This window comes from Typopeltis vanoorti, chromosome 1 (genome assembly GCF_054136105.1).
Source record: "Typopeltis vanoorti isolate ZY-2024b chromosome 1, IOZ_Tvanoo_1.0, whole genome shotgun sequence".
Lineage (NCBI taxonomy): Eukaryota > Metazoa > Arthropoda > Arachnida > Uropygi > Thelyphonidae > Typopeltis > Typopeltis vanoorti.
The window spans coordinates 63,138,434-63,158,957 of NC_143549.1; the positions used below are offsets into that span (position 1 = coordinate 63,138,434).

General features: G+C 36.4%; 1 protein-coding gene across 1 annotated transcript in view; it reads left to right on the forward strand.

Annotated features, from left to right (window-relative positions):
• LOC150110033 (uncharacterized) overlaps positions 1-20,524 on the forward strand; it is a 181,307-nt gene that overhangs the window by 132,792 nt on the left and 27,991 nt on the right. The window contains exons 6-7 of the mRNA XM_090397595.1: positions 454-523; positions 18,993-19,029. Coding sequence (XP_090253721.1) covers positions 454-523; positions 18,993-19,029 — 107 coding nt within the window. The remainder of the gene's footprint in view (positions 1-453; positions 524-18,992; positions 19,030-20,524) is intronic.

Genomic DNA, 20,524 nt, shown 5'->3' on the forward strand with positions numbered 1-20,524 from the left:
TCTTAGGGAGATTATTTGAACTGGCAAATGAGACAGTAAATTAGCATGCTCTCATTTCATTGCAATGGCATGTCATTATTGGGATATACACCCTTTTTAAGGATGTTGCTCAGACATCTCTAGGTGTATGCGTTTTATTGTACAGGCATGCACGCACACACACACACACAGATTCATGGTTATATTACATCAATCACTTTTTTAACGATATTTAGTATGGCACTTTCATTAATCATCATGGCATAATAGGAAACTGCAGTTTTGCGATGAAGTTAAATTTTTTATGCTCACTGATTCTCAACTAGCTAGTTATAAGATAAGTGTTTTTGTTTGTTTGTTTTTTTTTGGTTAAACCTTCAATACTATTTATGATTATTATGAAATAATGTTTCATTGATGATCTCTAAATGCAATAAAGATACTGTTTTTATAGTGTATCTATAACTTTTGCAGTTTCCTGGTGTGGTTGCATATAACATGAGCAAAGCAGCATTGGATCAGTTAACCCGTACAGCAGCATTAGGTAATTTGTTTAGGTGGATTTTAAATATTATTTAGGAGTATTCTCCTTAAGTTTTCATTTTATTTTGCCAAGTTTGAGTAAACAAAAGTGTGTACATATGAAATTTCGTGATTAGATCCATCTGTGCAGCATGCCATTGACTTTATGATATACAAGTTGGCTCTTTGTATACCATAACATACACTGCACACTTCCTTCTTAGTCAGGTATAATGCCATTAATGGGATGTCAGAATTTTTCATTTGTTACACCTAGCCCTTATCCATATTGTTGTAATAATATGGTATTTGCACCCCTTTGCTACTTGTATATGGAAATGTGACTTACCCACTGAGTTAGCCCTCATTATTTTCACGTTTTTCTTCAACTGATGAGATCTCAGTAAAGGTCAAAACTGGTCTTGGTAGTGACTTTCACTGTGATGATGCATGACATTATAAGAACAGCATATGTTATGTTATGCATTATGGGATACAATAAGCATTTGATATTAAGTCAGCTGCCCTCTGTATGCAATTTAGCTCATGTTAAGTGATTTAATTTTCTCTGAACAGAAGAGTCATTTGGCATTAATGAGCATAACAGTTCACCTCCTGGCTTAAGAAATACTCCTTCAGTGACTTTCAATAATAAGATTAGGTACTTCTCATCCAGCTGCTACTAAATTTAGTTGGATGAGAACCTATCACACAGTGCTTACAGTTGCCTCTCCCAGTAATCCAGTTTTTGATTACATTCATGAAAAACATGGGTAAGGGGTGCTGATTCCCCCCCCCCCACACACACACACATACACAGTTGAAAATCTGCTATAACTTTTGACTCCTCAAAAGTTATATGCAGTTAAAAGTTAATGATAATAGATGAATTGCAACCAAAAAGAATAGGAGACAGGCAGGAGGACGGCTGTTCATTTAAAGCAATCTGGTGAGAGATTAAGACCAGTAAGATAAAATATACAGTTGGTTGTTGCTGTAGGCCAGGGAATTCCACAGATGATCTGGGGCCAGGGAATTCCACAGATGATCTGGAAGACATACATTGCCAAATTAGTACAATGAGTACAAGTCGAGTGATTATTATGGGGGACTTCAATTATGGAGATTGACACTGGAAGGAAGAAAGATCACAATGCAGAAAGGAAATAGAATTTATACACCTGCTGAGAGATAATTAAGGCAGCATGTGAAGGAGGGGACTAGGGGTGGGAGAGTATTGGACATGGTCATAGGATCAGAAGAGCTATCCATAACCAAGTTGACAACATTGCCTCCAATTAGTGAAAGAGACCATGTGGTCTTGACTGGGAAATTGTAAAACATGAGGAATATTCTGTCAAGAAGGGGTATTTGTCGAACTACAAGATTGGTGATATTATGGCATGCTTAGGTAGAAGCTTAAATCTGTACCATAGCATAAAACAGTGCAGAGTAAGGATGTTAGTAGTGCATGGGATATAGTTAAGAGTTATCTAGAGGAAGTAGTATTAAATTGTATACCCTGTAAGGAGGGTTAATTGGGTAGGAATCAAATCCAACAGATACTTGACTCTTATGTTCCAACACCTACAGTTTCTTCAACAGTCCACAGAGTTCCTATTCCGTACATTCCAGGAATCTCAGAACCTATAGATAGAATTCTGAAAAAGTATCAACTGATTCCAACATATATTCCTATCAACAAAATTTCTTCTTTATTACTTTTCTACAAAGGATACACTCTTCTCTATCTTTGGCTGGTGTTTACCAAATACCTTGCGAATGTGATGTCTCTTATTTTGGACAAACCAGCCGTTCTTTGGAAAAAAGAATAAAAGAACATCACTATTATATTGATTATAACAACCTCTGAAGTCTGGTCTGCCGCAGCACAGTGTTGACTCAACTCATAGTATCCAGTGGGATAAAGCAGTTCTCCTCCATAAATGCAGATTCAAATATGAACACTTATTCAAAGAAGGTTGTGAAACTATCTTACACCGACCGAATTTAAATAGAAATGACTGTATGTCTCTCTCAAAGATCTGGGAGACTTTTATCTTATGTAAAAAACCATTTATCTTAATAGATTAAATTTGTTATTTCTATATTTCCTAGCACGCGGTAACAATTGTATTTTAATAGGTGATCCACCGAACATTTGCCTGTATTCCATTCCTATTACTGTTACAGACACTGAAGATGTACTATTAATTTTAGTACAAAATGTCTTTTTTACTAATTAAAGATTTCACTGTGGCTTTTATGTGTTACTTTATTATTTAATTACTATACCACAGGTTCCACTAAAAATCAAAATCAAATTTGTAAAGAATTTAGCCGAGCAGGCGAAAGGAAATCCCTAAGAGTTCTTTTGTTATGTGGCAAGTAAGAGGAAGAATGACTATGGAAGATTAACCTTAATTAGTGATGATGGTCACATGTAGATGGAAGCAGATAAAACAGTTGTTACTCAGTGACCACTTTGCAAGCATATATCTTCCTAGTGAGGTTATTGCTTTAACTGTGTGACAAACACTAATGTGGGAACAGAAGTGGATGAATTGGAGGTCCTTATGATATTGCAGAATCTCAATGCAAATACAGCTGTGGGATTAGAAGGGATATCAGCTAGGGTTTTGTGAGAATGTGCAAGAGAACTGTTGCTCTACCCAAGCTGAGACTTAGACAGCTGTTTAAGGCTCAGCTCGGGTAGAGTTTCAAGGGCGTGGACAGAGGGCAAAATTATTCCTTTGCATAAGGGAGGTTCTAAGACTGTAGTAGCAAATTATAGACCCATCAGTATCTTGGGCATGGTGGTAAAAGTATAAGAAAAATAGATTAAAAAAAAAAAAAAAAGAGAATTTAAGAATGGGTAGATAAAAATATGATACTTTATGAGGGTCAACATGGGTTTGTGAAGGGCTGGTCATGCCTTAGTAATTTACTAACTTTTTACAATAGAGTAACAGCTCAGTTGAATAAAGCAAATCACACTATGATTTTGCAAAGGCATTTGACAGAATACCTCACAAAACACTGTTACACAAATGAGAATGGATATGACACTGGTTAAATGGATAAGAGGGTGACTGCTGGACAGATATCAAAAAGTGGTATATGGAGGGACGGAATCAAGGTGAAAGCAGGTGACTAGTGGTGTTCCACAAGGGTCAGTGTTGGGACCATTGCTATTTAATTTATACATAAATGATATAGAAAATAACCTGAAAGGAAATATTCAGTTGTTTTCTGGTGATCTGAAATTAGGTAGAGTAGTAGTTAATCAAGGCGATGTGGAGAGTTTGTAGGACGATTTAAATAGGCTGTCAGTTTGGGCAAAAGATAATGGGTGTCAGTTTAATGTCGAGAAATATAAAGTTATGCACTTTGGGATAAATAGATTATAAGCTGTTTATCACATTGATAGCACTGTACTCCAGGAAATAAATGTAATAAATGTAGCTAGAGATTTAGGGAATGTGGTAGACAGAGTTAAAGTTTAGAGGACATATTGCTAAGGTAGCGCATAAGATTACTTGGCTAGTGAAGAACACATTAACAAGTAATATGTTCTTCACTAGCCGAGCTATTGATACTATTGATATTCCCACGTCTGGATTACTGTGCTCAAGTCTGGTCTCCTGTGTTTCTTGGGGTTGTAGAAGCATCTAAGAGGATTTAGAGACAAGTGGCCTGTGGAATGTGCCCTATGAGGATAGATTGAAGGTGTGTGGATTGCAGAAGTTGATTGATGGGAGAAAAAGAGAGGATATGATAGAAACATTTAATTTAAGATTTTATAGGATAGATGCAGGGGAAATATTTCAGCATTTGGCTAGAGGGACCAGAACAAGGAGTCATCCCTGGAAGTTGAATAAGTGTGGTCATTAGGGGGGGGGGGCTAGATTTTTTGCTTCGAGAGAGTGGTGAATGAGTGGAATTGGTTGCCAGAGTCAGTTGTGAGTGCTTTTTCTGTTGAGAGGTTAGGGTATGTAATGTTCTGTTAGAAATATTTTCAATATACTTTTAAAAGGGTATGTTTGTTAGGCTTTAGGTTTTTTTTTTTTTTTTAACTGTTAGTTCTTCTGACCTTAGTCAGCTTTGTGTTATGACCTTGTGATTGGAAACAACTGCTTCAGAGACCAAATATAAGTTTTGTTTTTTAAGGAAAAAAGCCTGGAAAGTTCTGATAAACACCTAGAACAAAAATGATATTTAAGCAAAATATCATTTTTATGCTGATAAATATCATTGATAAATATCATTTTGATATTTATCAAAATCAAAGAAACTGTAAGGTAGACATCAAAAAACAGAGGATTCTAGATATATCTTAAAATCCTTTAACTCCCATTTTTCGCCAAATTTCTTCTTTTTCTTTTTCTTTTAGGATATATAAGAAGATATAAAGTTAATTTTTGTTTTGTTTTTTATCAGAACTTTCCAGCTCCCTGCTACCCTCCTATGTGAGGATGACCCAGTCACCTTCAGTAATACCAAAAACATAGTAAATCCTCTTTCTCACAAAATTACCTCTACCAACAAAATTACCATATACTCAGGTGGCACCTTTGGATAAGTTACGTTAAACTTGTGCTCCCGCATTTCATCGTAATTACAAGTGTTTTTTGTGTAAAATAAGGCAGTAAACGGAAAACTAACAGAAAGTACTAAGGAGCCAATTATTTTAATACAACTCGTAAGTTCCCTTAGTCCATTAAATCAGCTATTTTTCAATTAAAAATCAGCCACATGAAAGCGCTATGCCTACCGTGTGAAGTAAAGATGGCAGCAACAAAGGCCAACAACGAAAGATTACCTCTGGTCCCGTCAGCGTAGCATCGCCGATCGGCAATAAACCAAATGACATCATGAAGTGCCGCCGCTGTGAAACCGAAGTTAAAGAAAGAATAAAAGGTATATTGTGCAATTTCTGTTGCAACTGGCTCATACTTCCTGTGTGAAAATAGATGAATCGGCGAAAAAGCTTTTCACCGATCTCAACCAGCCCTACTTCTGTATGATGTGCCTCCCTTCCATAAAACAGCAACTAAATCTAAGCAAGAGAGTTGAAAACCTCTAACAACATCTTAATGCTGTGATAGATACTCTCTCCTTTAAAATCAGAAAGTTGGAAACTAAGCTCAAGATACTCGGCAACCAGCATCCGATATCTTAAATGCGCCCGTACCAGCTAACGAACTTCGTGAACTAATCACATCTATGCTACACGAGTCGCTCGAGGCAGAAAATAGAAGACTCAATGCCGTTATCCTGAACTTTCCAACAGAAAATGATGAATCCTTAAAAGAAGTCGTCGGCAAACTAGCAGGAGAATGCAATTTTGATCCCAAAAGTATCATTAAATGCCATCGTTTCAGACCATAAACAAAAGAAAGGACGAAACAAACTTTCCACGTCTCGTGAAAGTGACCTGCATCACACCAACAAACACATCCATATTTATAACGGCGATAAACAACAAGCTAAAGGACGTTTTTCCCGAGGCGTGCATACATGCTCGATCTGATTTAACCTTTGCCCAGAGAGAACAAAGACTCCAACTCCAAAGACAAGTAGAAGAAAAACGCCAAAATGGAGACAACAGTTGGATGATAGACTACAAACAAACCAAACTAGTGCAAAAACGAAGTGACTCCACTAGTAGCCACCAAGGAGACCAGTATGCAGGCACTGCATTGGAAATGTGCAAGACCCTTGCTGTCAAATCCATGACTCACAGAACTTTGCATATCTACTTCACCAACATTGCATATCATTTCCAACCTTAACAGCATCCGCTACCATCTGCAGTCTGCCAAATCCCACCTACTCTTTTTAACAGAAACTCAAATCTCACCTTCCCCCAGCACTATCCATCTCAACTTCCCTAACTATACACTATTTAACTCCTTTCAACCCAAGGGTGGCATCTGTGCATATATCTGCTCTGACATACCCTGCCAGAGAGCACCTAACCCAGAATCACCCAACTTCGACCTTCTTTGGCTAAAGCTATCCCTCCCCCACTCAGTCAAATTCATCTGCTGTCTCTATCGCTCTCCTAATATCACCAATCATTCCGATGCTCTTTCATTTCCTCTCCCTAAAAGTTGATTTTCTCCAGTCCCGCTCTCCTAACAGTGAAATCATCCTCCTAGGAGATTTTAATGTCCACAACACCAACTGGCGTTCCTCTTCCAGTTGTACATATCCTACAAGCAGAGATGCTGAAACGTTTGCCATCAATAATAACCCTACACAAATTGTTCAAAAGCCGACCAGAATACCAGATAACCCAAACCACTTCCCAAATATCCTAGATATCTTCCTTACTAATGACCCCTCCAAATATGTAGTGATTGTAGTTAGCCCCGTGGGTAATTCTGACCACAACCTAGTGTCATCCCCCCCATACAACAACGTTTACACAGTCACTCCCACAAAAGAGTAGTTTGACATTATAACAGTGCCAAATGGAACAGTCTCTCTGAAACTATTATGCTACATTCCCATGGTTAGATTATTGTTTCCGGTCTTCCAGTCCAAACATATGCACCAAAAGTATCACCAAAGTAATCTTCACTCTCATGAAAACATACATTCCCCACACTACTCTGAACTGCTATCCCCTAACTAAACCCTGGTTCTCCAAAAGATGTGCCAAGACAGTACAAATGAAAAATCAGGCATACCATAACTGGCTCAAATCAAGAACCCCATCCTCCTTCAATGCCTATACTGAAGCCTGAAACAGATGCAAGAAAATTATCAATGCTTCTAAAACAGAATTTGCACGGGCAAAAAGCAGGAAGCTTGCAGCCTGTCCAAGTGACAGCCATGCCTTTTGGTCTCTTGCCAAGCCAGTTGGTCGTAATTTTTGCCCTACACTAATTTCCCACCTCCATCATACCCAGATGACTCAATTGCAACATCACCCACAGAAAAAGCTAACCTCCTGGCTTCACGCTCTGCCTCCAATGCACACATAACACAATGACAAATGCCCTCTAGTCATTCCAACTGTGCCCAACATGCAATGCCCCTTTGTATCCTTTTGCCAAAAAGATATAAACCTGTTGTCTATATTAGACACAAAAAAGTCTCTTGGCCCTGATGGCATTCCTCCAATTGTCTTGAAAGTCTGAGCAACAGAACTGATTCCTATCCTTTGCCATCTATACACACTCTGTTACTCCACTGGGAGTAACAGTGTGTACATCTCATCTGTTATTCCAAAACCTTGAAACTGGTCCACATTCAACCCATTCCTAAAAGGGTAACAAATCACTGCCATCTAACTACTGCCCTATCTCACTCACTTCATTCCTATCTAAAGTGATGGAGAAACCATCAACTCTCAACTCCTGCTCTACCTTGAAGGTGCCCAACTATTAAACAACCACCAGTATGGATTCCGTCAAAGCCGATCAACAGGAGATCTACTCTCGTACATCTCCCATCGCTGGACAAATGCCATGGAGAAATTCGGCCAATCCCAAGTAGTTGCACTTGATATCTGTAAAACCTTTGACTGAGTCTGGCACAAAGGCTTACTAAGCAAACTCCATCATTTGGACTGTCTCAGGAGTTCTGCAGATGAATTGCTAGCTTCCTGTATGGACGAACACTATGTGTGATGGTAGATGGCTCCCTATCCTCTCACCATCCAACTAATGCTGGGGTTCCCACAGGGTTCAGTTCTCTCACCGACCCTCTTCCTTCTATATATCAATAATCTACAAAGATGAGATCTCTCTTCTCGGAATTACCCTGATATCAAGCCTCTCCTGGCATAAACACATCATAACCATTGAATCCTCAGCCTCCAAAAAACTAGGTTTTCTCTTTCGCTCAAGATGTTTCTTCACCTCTAAACAGCTGTTAACATTATACAAATCACAAATCCACCCAGCGATCGAATACTGCTCTCACATTTGTAGTGGGGGGGCTCCTAAAAGCTCCCCAAAATGCTTGACTCAATACAGAGGAGAGCAATTAGATTGATAAATGACCCATCTCTCACCAACTCACTTCTCTTACTTTCACATAGATGCTTGGTCTCTGCAATTTGTATATTCTATAAATATTTCCATGGAAAATGTTCATCTGAAACAGCATTAATAATTCCCACTGTTAGATCCTGAATGCAGAGCTTTACAAGTAAATTCTTTATTCAGGATTTAACAAACTACTACTTATTAAGGAGATATATCTGCACATTGGCTAATAATTATAAAGTGTTGTTTTATGTTTTGTAATAATGTATAGTCCATGTGTGCGATATAGTGAGAGTTATTGTTAGGTTATTTGTAATTCCCAAGTAAGTACATTGCGAAATTCTGAGAAAAATTATAGGTAGTAATCTGGAATAATCGTGTATAATTGGTACGAGTCGAGCGTAGCGATGGACGCTATACCTATGCGGAAATATGACGTCAGAGCACTTACCTAGAATAATGTAACCGGACAGGTTAGGGAGACTGTAGGATCACCCAAGGGGCATGAATGATGGGGTTCGTGGGTGAAAACCGCATTGAATAGAGGGCGCCCGAATAGGGCGAATAAAAGACGATGCATGCCGTTTTACAAGGCTTTTTGACCTTTTGATCTTCGAGTGCCGGATTAGAGTTTTAGGGGAAGTTTGTCGGAGGATTCATGAGAGAGCGGTGGGTCGGCTACGGTAATGACGGATGGCAGGTTCTTTTCTTGAGAATGCTTGAAGATTTTCAAGCGGAGCTGATCACGATATGACGGCCCATGTGGAATCGAGCCTTAGCAGAATGTCCCATTGGAGAAAGTTTCCTGCGGAGCGGTAGACAGCACGCAACAGTTGGAAACGATTAGAAGAAAAAGCGTAGTACATCGCCAGGTGCAAAGACAACCGAAGAATATGCAGTACGGTAATCCAGACCTACATGAGATGGCGGCATGAAATCTGAAAGGATCCGGTAATGTAAGAGTTTTCGTTCTATGTTAAAAATTTGTTTAGAAGAACAAGAAAATTGTGTGTGTTGTAACTAAAGGACACTAGTAGAGAACTTTTAGTGAGAATTTGACTGAATTAATTAAGCCCTTGTGGAACAAAGAAGAGTTGCTAAATAGGCAGTGATTTGTGAATGGCTAGACTTGCTTAAATGGAATTTAGAATTAAGGTAATCATTGATAGAGTATTAATGAAAGTGTTCAATAAGTATTCTGTGAGTAATTTGTGAAAGGAGTTAGATAGTAGTAGTATTATGCTTAAACCTAATCCTTTCATAATTGAAGGATTTAACTTGCTCTAATTTATTGTGATTTAGTATAACCCTTAACTTAGAGTGAATTTTGATTCAATTAGTATTTAAACTTACATAACTGTAAATGTTTTATGTTTTTCCAATAAACATGTTTTGTACCTTATACCTGAGTCATGCCTGATTACGAATTCAAACCACCACTTATGAAATTGAACCTTTTGGTGGGAAGGAATTTAGATATAATTGTTTAAGTGAGATTCGGTCTACGACTGCTTACTGAATCTGCACAGCGCTAGCGTGAGATAAATTATTGTGTGTATCCTTTTAAGTTTTGAATTATTTCCCTGAACAAGAGTCTCTTCTGTTATAGGATATTGGCTGGCGCAGCGAAATATAAATTTTGCCAATATCCGAAGAGGAAATAAATCTGAATTAGTATTTTAGGAGCATGACAATAGATTAGAAGGAGAGCTATTATAGAGGTAGAATAAGATATAATATAGAGAGATAGCGACATAACAATAGAGTAACCGGTAGGACTTTGATTGTACACAATTTTGAGTAAGCAAAAGGATAGATTCTAGACACAGTAAGTTAATGTATAATAGGATTGAACTTACGACTTACGAAATAACGTTATATGAAAGTAAGGATATAACAATAACACAAAAACAGCCGACGAATTACAGATTTAACACCACACTCTGTACTAACCCCATTGAAACACATACAGTTGCCTCCCAACATCCTTTCACAGTACACCTTGAAACCCACAGAACAAGTTTCTTTTCCTCCTCCTTCATACCTGCTACTGCAATACTGTGGAATAGTCTCCCCCTCCCCCGATGTATTTCCCAAGGAATACAACATAGAGGCTTTTAAATCAAATGTAAACTAGTTTCTCCTTTTCCAACCCACTACCCATATATGGTACTAATGTGATATAGGTTGAACAGCCAACCTCTCGTATATGGGCCCAACTTAAAAAAAAAATAATAATAATAAATAAATAAACCTTCTCCTCCTTTCAATAAAACACAAATGACCAGAATGGATCACATCTCTTCCTCCCCCTCCCCCCCCCTGAACTGACATTTACTTCTACTCTTTCCTGGCATAACCATGTTACTATCTTCTCTGATATCCATAAAACTGAGCATTATTTTCTGCTCAAGGTGCTACTTTTCCCCAAAACAGCTGCTAACTCTGTACAAATCCTATATTCTCCCATTCTTAGAATATTAGAATATTGCTCATATATTTTTAGAGCTGTTCCTAAAACATCTCTAAAAGTTTTTGATGCTGTTCAAGGGAAAGTGATACAGCTGTTATATGGGTCATTCTCTCATTAACTTATGTTAGCCACTTTCATTGATGTCTATTTCAGCTCTGTCTTCTACAGATACTTCTATGGACACTGCTACACTAAGCTGGTATCCATCATTCCTCCACTTTCTACTGGGCCTATTAAAACATGAGCATCAGCTGCTTAGGTACATAGTACTAATGTGTTATAGATTCTTCTACCTTGTGCATGGAATTAAAAAAATAAAAATACTGCAGTGGTTTACTATTTGAATTCCAATCTCATTCACAGCCATCACTGAAGTATGCGAATACTAAAAAAACAGCATCATTAAATCCAAATCTGAACTTTTAAAGATTCAAGGGCAAAAAAGCTTATCAAAAAAGCGTATGAATGACAATCATGCCATCTGGTTGATCTTTGCTAAGGCCATTGGGTGTAACTTCTGTTGATCTCTCCTTCCATCTTTCTCATTCAGTTGCTGGGAAAAAAAACTGCCCATCAGCACACTTCAAAATAAGCATCATGAACACTGGCATCATTGGAAGGGGATTGAAATGGAAGAACTAGAAACATGTCATGTAGACATAATTGATGTTACTGAGATAAGACTAAAACAGGTCTGACCTTTTAAAATAATAATTATAGATATTATAAAAATAAGTAATAGACACAAAGATAAGCTTCTTGATTGGCAGGTAGTCATGTGAACAAATTTTCAAAATAGGCAGTTGTACAATGAAACTTGTTTGTGCCTGTGGTCAGAAGGTTCAAAGAAAGAAGGAATTTTTTTTCAAGTCATTGGACAAGAAAATAGAAAAGCTGATCCTCGAGCATATACAAATGTTTTGGGAAAATTTGGAGCAAATAACGTGTATGTGCATGTTGGATTTCTGTTCAGAACATGTACTAGTTGCAACTGTGTTTCATGTTTCAGCATAAAGATGTGCTAGATTTACGTGGACAGAAGATACAAGAAAGAAAAAAAAAGTACAGTCATCACTGTCAACATCTTCATACTAGTTCAGGTTAAGAGTATACAGGGGATTTGAAATTCGAAGTGAATCCCTCTGAATTGAATATTTGATGTGAAAACTAACAGGATGAAATATATGGTAAGGTATTGCTACAGACCTGGCAGTTCGCTTGCTGGAGATGATGAAATGCATCACCAACTTACTCTGATGGATACTAAAGAAATTATCATTATGGGTGACAATGTTATCCAAACATTGATTGGGTAGAAAAAGAAATCATGATAAGAATGAAGGAAAATTTAATGAGTTGTTGCAAGGCAACATTCCCAAACAGCACATGAAGGAAGGAACTTGAGGTCAAAGAGTGAAATTTGATTAAAGCATCAGAAGAGGTCTTGTTTAATAACATGACTATTTTACCCGGTTAGTGACAGTGCTCATGTTGCACTTTTCTGGGAGATAACTAATTTTATAGATGTTCCAATTAGTACAGGTTACATGTTGAACTACAGAGCTGGAAATTATGACCAACTCATGAGAATACTATCTTTGATATCAGTTAATGAGCAGAAAAGATATCAGCATGCATGAGAATTTTTGAAAAAGTGTTTAAATAAGGCAGTATCTGGACGCATCCCTAGAGGTTGAAGAACAAATAGGGTAGGGATGAAATGGTTGTGTAACCTTATTAAGCAAGAGATTCATGAGAAGAACATGATGTGGAAGGAATATTGTGAGAATAAGCGTTGAGAGGAGTTATGAAATATATATATTTATTTCATGAACTCAGGCCAGAAAAGTCACTAGTATTGTGTGGAAAGGTAAACCCAGGGTATAAAAAAGAAATTAGCTCATCATCATCATCATCATCATCAAATTCCTGCCATGTACCCTCAAGGGGTGTACAGGATATGACAGTACTACATGAAAAAATTACATCATTACTAACTTCCTATCTACAATTTTCCTCCAAATCAGTCTGTTACTTGTCAAGACTCCAACATTATCAGATCTTATATTTCTATCGTCTAAGGCACTTTGTACCGTATCAATCCACCTATATCTTGGTCTTCCTCTGGGTCGTTTTCCTGCCAACCTGGCAGAGAACACTTGTTTTGCTAATCTTTCCTCTCCCATTCTATTTAAGTGACCATACCATCTGAGATTAGCTCTGCTAACGCATTCCTGGATGCTGACAATGTCAAGTTCTTTCCTAATATCCTCATTTTTAATATGATATTGCCATTGATGCCATCTGTTCACGCCTCTAATCTTTCTCAGGACTCTCATATCTGCGGTCTCTAGTCTTTGGTCAAGTGTTTTACTTCTGACCCAGCTCTCAGATCCATAAGTTAAAATTGGTTTGAACACAGTCTTGTATACAGCTAATTTAGTGTTCCGACTAATTTCTTTCTTATTCCATATGAATTTATTCAATTGACTTCCCACCATACCAGCTTTGCTGATTCTGTTGTCTATTTCTATATTTAGTTTACCATCTTCAGTAAAAATTGTGCCTAAGTAGCTGAAATGTTTTACTTGTTCCACAGGTTCTCCATTCACAACACAGTTGACATTTTCAATGATTCTGCCTATTTTCATTGTCTTTGTCTTTTTATTGCTGACCTTCATACCATATCTATTACAACAGCTATTCAATTTAGTCAGAGAATCTTGCAGACTTGTAGCGGATTTATTTAGAAGTATAACATCATCTGCATAAAGCAAAAAGCTGACATTAACATCTCCAATTTTGATATCAGGTTTAATACCACATTCCTTCATAATGTGATCCATATAGATAATGAATAACAGAGGGGATAATGTACATCCTTGTCTCACACCAGATTTAACATTAAACCATCTTCCTGTACTTCCTTCAATTCTAACTGCTGACTCACAACTCAAATAAAGACTAAGTATTGCTTGATATAATGCCCCATTGACACCATATAACTGCAGCGTATTGAATAGCTTCTCTCTTGGCACCTTGTCATATGCCTTTTCCAAATCGACAAAACTTAAATACAGATCTTTGTTATATTCCCATGCTTTCTCGACTATTTGTCGTAAAGTGAAGATCTGATCCTGACAGCCTCTATTTGGCCTGAATCCAGCTTGTTCTTCACCAAGCTTTTCTTCCACAATTCTTCTCAACCGTTTCTCAAGTATACTTGCATAGATCTTGCCAGGAACACTCAGTAGGGAAATACCTCTGTAATTCTCACATGCAGTTTTATTTCCCTTTTTATATATGGGTACTATTAGAGCTCTACTCCAATCATTGGGAATTCGTCCCTCTGTTCACACCATCTGAACTAAGCAGTGCAGCCACTGTAAGACTCTTATACCACCATACTTCAGCATTTCTGGTCGAATATCATCTACTCCTGCTGCCTTTCCACATTTCAAGCCTTTGATTGCTTTTTCTACTTCGAGTATGGATATGTATTCCTGACTGCATGCCTGGTCAGTGTTTTTTATCACTGTGCTGTCATCACTACTTGTTTCATTTAGCAGTTTTTCAAAGTAATTACTCCATACTTCAAGGATATCTTTTTCTCCTGTTTTCATTTCACCTTTATCATCTCTAATTCCTTTTACAGCACTCTTTCCTCCATTCCTAAGCTTCTTCAACAACCTCCAGAATATTTTGCCACCTTCTTGATATTTATTTTCTATATTCTTGCCAAAGTCCTCCCATGACTTTTGTTTAGCTAGTTTTACACACTGTTTAGCTTTCTTACATTTGTCTCTGTATTCTGTAAGAGTAAAAGCTGACTTATTTGCCAGGAACTTTTGATATGCTTTCTTCTTTTCCTTCACTGCCTCTTTAACTTCCTGTGTCCACCAGGGAGTTCTGATTTTTTTTATCCTTGCACACAACCTCACCACATGCCTCTCTGGCAGAATCAATCAATGTTTCCTTCAGAGTTTGCCACTGAATCTCCAAGGTTTGATTCCTGTTCTCAAACTCTTTCATTTTCTTTTCAATAATATTTCTGTATTTTAGTCTACAGTTTACATCTGAGAGCTGCTCAACTTTTATTCGCTTTAAAACTTTCTTACATGTTACAAAGAAATTAGCTATGAATGCTAAAGGTAATTCAAAAGAAGTTTATTGTTATGAAAGAATGAATGCAGAAGAATAACTTTATTGAATGCAAATAGTGCTCTTGTGTTAGAAGCTGATGAAATTGTTCAATTAATGAGTGCTCAGTTTGCTAAGATATATCGACCAGGTTTATGTAACACGGTGCACATTGTTCGAAGAACAAATAGAATAGGAGTGAAATGGACGTGTAACCTTATTAAGCAAGAGATTCATAAGAAGATATGATGTGGAAGGAATATTGTGAGAGGAGTTATGAAATATTTCATAAGCTCAGGCCAGAAAAATTCCTATTATTGTGTGGAAAGCTAAACCAGAATATAAAAAGAAATTGGCTATGCATTCTAAAGGTAATCCAAAAGAACTTTATTTTTAAGAATGAATGCAGAAGAATAACTATACTGAATGCAGATGGCACTCATGTGTCAGAAGCTGATGAGATTGTTCAATAATGAGTGCTCACTTTGCCAAGATATATTAACCAGGTGTATGTAACATGGTGCACAGTACTACTACTATATTGAATGTTGAAAGTTTTTCACTTAGTTATACTATAAATTAAAGATGCCAAGAAATTATATTCTTGGGTTAATCCTTTATCCAAGTGTAAGCAAACAACATTACTTTATATGCAAAATTTGTTTGCTTACACTTGGATAAAGGATTAAACCAAGAATATAATTTCTTGGCATCTTTAATTTATACTACATTCAAATGGAAGTGCATGAGAAGGAGGTTATAGAGCTGTTGAATAACCTGGATAAGAATTCAGCAATAGAGATAGTTTTGAATATCAGCACATGCTAAAGGAATGTTTAGCTGAATTGGCTTGGCCTTTGATATGTTTATATAGCTTGAGTCTCAGCTCAGAAATGGGAAGAATATATGATAAATCTGTTATACAATGGGGAGGGAGGGGCGTCAAAAAAACAATCCATCTAACTACTGACTTATCAGTATCTCTACAGTGGTAGTGAAGATTTTAGAGATCTGTTTGTGCCGATTATTTTTTTTAAAACCTTAGTTATCCATCTCGCTTCTTCACATCCGGGAATTTCAATTCCTAGAGTTGCACCCTTGGAGGAATTGGTACAATTGGAAGGGAAAAAACTTTCAGTCGTAAGACTGAGAATAAAATAATCTCTTGATACAGAAATAATTCTACACCACCAGCAAATGTTTGTTTGAGCTACTATAAATGGCGGCTGTGATACCACTAAAAGCAATCCTGTAATGCTTAACTGCACTATCAGCAATCCTAATATTTATTAAAAGAAACCAGTGCTAGTGGGGACGAAACCACCACTAGCACCAGTAAAATAAATTAAAGTGAAAAACAAACGAAAGAAAATCAAAGTACTTATCTTGCCGAATACCAAGATCTCGTCAGTGGGAACCAGACCCAGAGGTTTATTGAAGTCTCTTCAGTAAGAGCCAGATCCAGTGATGATACTAAGGTTGAAGTAATGCAGAAGTCATATTTTCATATACAAGTTGCCAAAAGGTGGCACACTTTATTATTAAATTACTCTTCTGGTTTAGTGTAAGCAAACAAAGTTTGTGTGTGAAGTATTTTCAAGACTGGGGCCACTCATATAAGGAAGCTAAGACTTCATATCACTTGCCTTAGTATCTCATTATACATTGTCCGCAAGGAGATGTGCTTTGCATTATTATGGGATACTAAGGCAAGTAATGTGAAGTCTTAGCTTCCTTATACAAGTTGTCCCAGTCCTGAAAATACTTCAAGCGCAACCTTTGTTTGCTTACACTTGGATAAAGGATTAAACCAAGTATATTTCTTGGTGTCTTTAATTTATACTATAACCAAGTGAAAAAACTTCCAACAACTTTCTCTAAATTTGTGCTATTACATTTCTTTCTCGCTTCTTTCAACAGACGCTATTTTTACACTTGGTTATACTATAAATTAAAGATGTCAAGAAATTATATTCTTGGTTTAATCCTTTATCCAAGTGTAAGCAAACAAAGCCTACACGTGAAGTAACTTCACGACTGGGCAACTCATTTATAGAGGCTGGTTACATCACATCACTTGCCTTAGTATCCCATAATGCAAAGCACATATCCTTACAGACATGTATAATGCTATGCATTATTGGAAGGGTCACTACCCAAACCGGTTTCACCTTTTATTGAAGTTTCATCAGTGGTTGCTAGACCCAGAAGTGATACCAAAGTTGAAGTAATGCAGAAGTCGTATTTCCATATACAAGTAGCCAAAAGCTATCACACCTTATTACTAAAATGCTCTAGATTAGAGATAGATATTGGAAGTTTTTCCACTTGGTTATATTATAAATTAAAGATGCCAAGAAATTATATTCTTGGTTTAATCCTTTATCCAAAGGTAAGCAAATAAAGTTTGCACCCTGAAGTAACTTCAGGACTGGGCAACTTGTATATAGAGGCAAATGACTTCACATCGTTTGCTTTAGTATCCCATTATGCAAAGCACATATCCTTATATGATGTAATATCATTAGCCTAATATCATCAGGTGCAAAGTTTGTTTGCTTACACTTGGATAAAGGATTAAATCAAGAATATAATTTCTTGGCATCTTTATCTTCCAACAGTCCTTCCATATCCTCTCTGATACTATATTTCTTGCTACTTAAATTATTAGTACATTACAAGTTGTAAGTCAGTACTTGGAATTGAAAGAGGTATGGAAAGCATTTTGATGTGAAATCAAGTGTGAGAAAAGAATGCACTCCATTTGCTATCTTTTCATCATCTATATGGATCATATTATTTAAGAAAGTGGCATTAAACCTAATATCATATCAGAATTCGAGATATCAAACTCAGCTGTTTTGCTTTATGCAGATAATGTACTACTAAACAGATTCAGCCATGTCACCAAGATTTTACTAAATTTGTATAAAAACTGTAACAATTTAGCATGAAAATTGGCAATAAAAAGACCAAAACTATGAAAAATAGGTAGCAACATATTGAAAATTATTTGAATTACATTATCAGTGGCTATAGAGCTAGAAGATATTTTGTCTATTTAGGCACAATTTTTAGTTGAGATTGCAAATCAGATGTGCAAAGCTGATATGATCAGGTGCCGGTGGAAAAAATTTATAATGAATAAGAGTGAAATTAGCCAAAATACTAAACTAGCAGTGTATAAGACCATGTTCACCAATTTTAACTTGTGAATATAAGAGCTGGTGACTAGTCACCAGCTCAGATATGAGAGTTCTGAGAAAAATTAAGGGAGTAAATAGATGACTTCAGTGCAGGATCATATTAAAAAGGAAGCTATTAGGAAGAAACTTGACATTGTTAGCATTCAAGAATGCACAAGCAGAACTAATCTGAAATGGTATTTCTGCCAAGTGTCATTAAACACTTGGCAGAACAAGTGTTTAATGACAGGACTGCAGGAAAAGATTCAGAGGAAGACCAAGATCTAGATGGATTGATAGGTGGAGTGCTTATAAGATAGACTAATTTGGAAGAAAATTGTTATCAAGAAATTAGTAATAATGAAATACTTAATAATAAACTTAATAATAGTAATAATGTAAACTTAATCGTGTTGTACTATCATAGATTCTGTATAACCCATTTAGGGTGTGTGTGTATGTATATATATATATATATATATATATATCAGTAATTTGATGGTAATGAGGATACGAGAATCAGATCTGCTTATTGAAATGTTTTCATTTCAAGGAGAGGCTTTTGTAATAATTTGCATAATTCAAGCAATTTATTTTGAACGTCTAAGTAATTAGAAATTGTGACATACATTTTTCACAGTATTCTTGTGTTTTTTTACCATATCTTACATCAAGCTTAATATTTTTCAGAACTTGCTGCTCAACAAGTTAGAGTAAATGCAGTAAAGTAAGTTTCATGCTGTTTTTTTCATAAAGCTCTATCTATTATTATTATTATTATTATTATACAGGTATATCCATGAAGCATTCACAACTATATCTGGCAACCCATTCACCACCCTCAAAGCAAAAAACCTAATAATAAATTTTTAAAAAATTAGAAATAAAAACCTAACTTTTAAACTCAAAAATGTTTCAGTTTAAAATTTACACCCTCATAATTACAAAAATTCATTTACGTGAGTTGGTGATACAAGATAGATTAAAAAGCAAATGTGAATTAAAGCATGTTATTCTTATTACTGTATTATCAAATCTCTATAGACTCGAGACTAATTGCAAGAAGTTTCAACCATGTCTTAAATTCATTTATGTTTCTGCACTCTCAGTAGTTGGTATTTTCATTCACTTTCCACGCAAAGAACCAAGTTCTCACTGTATTGATCACACCCTAAAATTACATAACAGTAATCATCAAGGACTATGTAACTAGTATCAAAAGAGGTGGATGCTGTATATTCTTAGGGTATAAAATTTAAAAATGGATTTTTTTTTTTTTTTTTTTCAGCACACCAGGTTTCTTTCCTAGAAAGCATAACTTTAGCTATTTTGAGGACCAAATAACAAACGATTCTCATTTTTAAAAAATACATTTTGTAAAATGAATATAAACACAACTTACATATTTTACTGTATTTAGATGTTTAGATATAAAATGCACACAATTTTAGAAGCACTTTTAAGTGCTTTATTTCCTCAAGGCTGTTTACCTTTATCACACTCTGCACTTTGCCATCATCAAATTCCTGCCATGTACCCTCAAGGGGTGTACAGGATATGATAGTACTACATGAAAAACATTACATCATTATTAATTTCCTATCTACAATTTTCCTCCAGATCAGTCTGTTACTTGTTAAGACTCTAGCATTATCAGATCTTATATTTCTATCATCTAAGGCACTTTGTACCGTATCAATCCACCTATATCTTGGTCTTCCTCTGGGTCGTTTTGCTGCCAACCTGGCTGAGAACACTTGTTTTGCTAATCTTTCCTTGCCCATTCTGTTTAAGTGACCATACCACCTGAGATTAGCTCTGCTAATCCATTCCTGGATGCTGACAATGTCAAGTTCTTTCCTAATATCCTCATTTTTAATATGATATTGCCATTGATGCCATCTGTTCACGGTTATATAATCTTTCTCAGGACTCTCACATCTGTGGTCTCTAGTCTTTGGTCAAGTGTTTTACTTCTGACCCAGCTCTCAGATCCATAAGTTAAAACTGGTTTGAACACTGTCTTGTATACAGCTAATTTAGTGTTCCGACTAATTTCTCTCTTATTCCATATGAATTTATTCAATTGGCTTCCCACCATACCAGCTTTGCTGATTCTGTTGTCTATTTCTATATTTAATTTACCATCTTCAGTAAAAATCGTGGCTAAGTAGCTGAAATGTTTTACCTGTTCCACAGGTTCTCCATTCACAACACAGTTG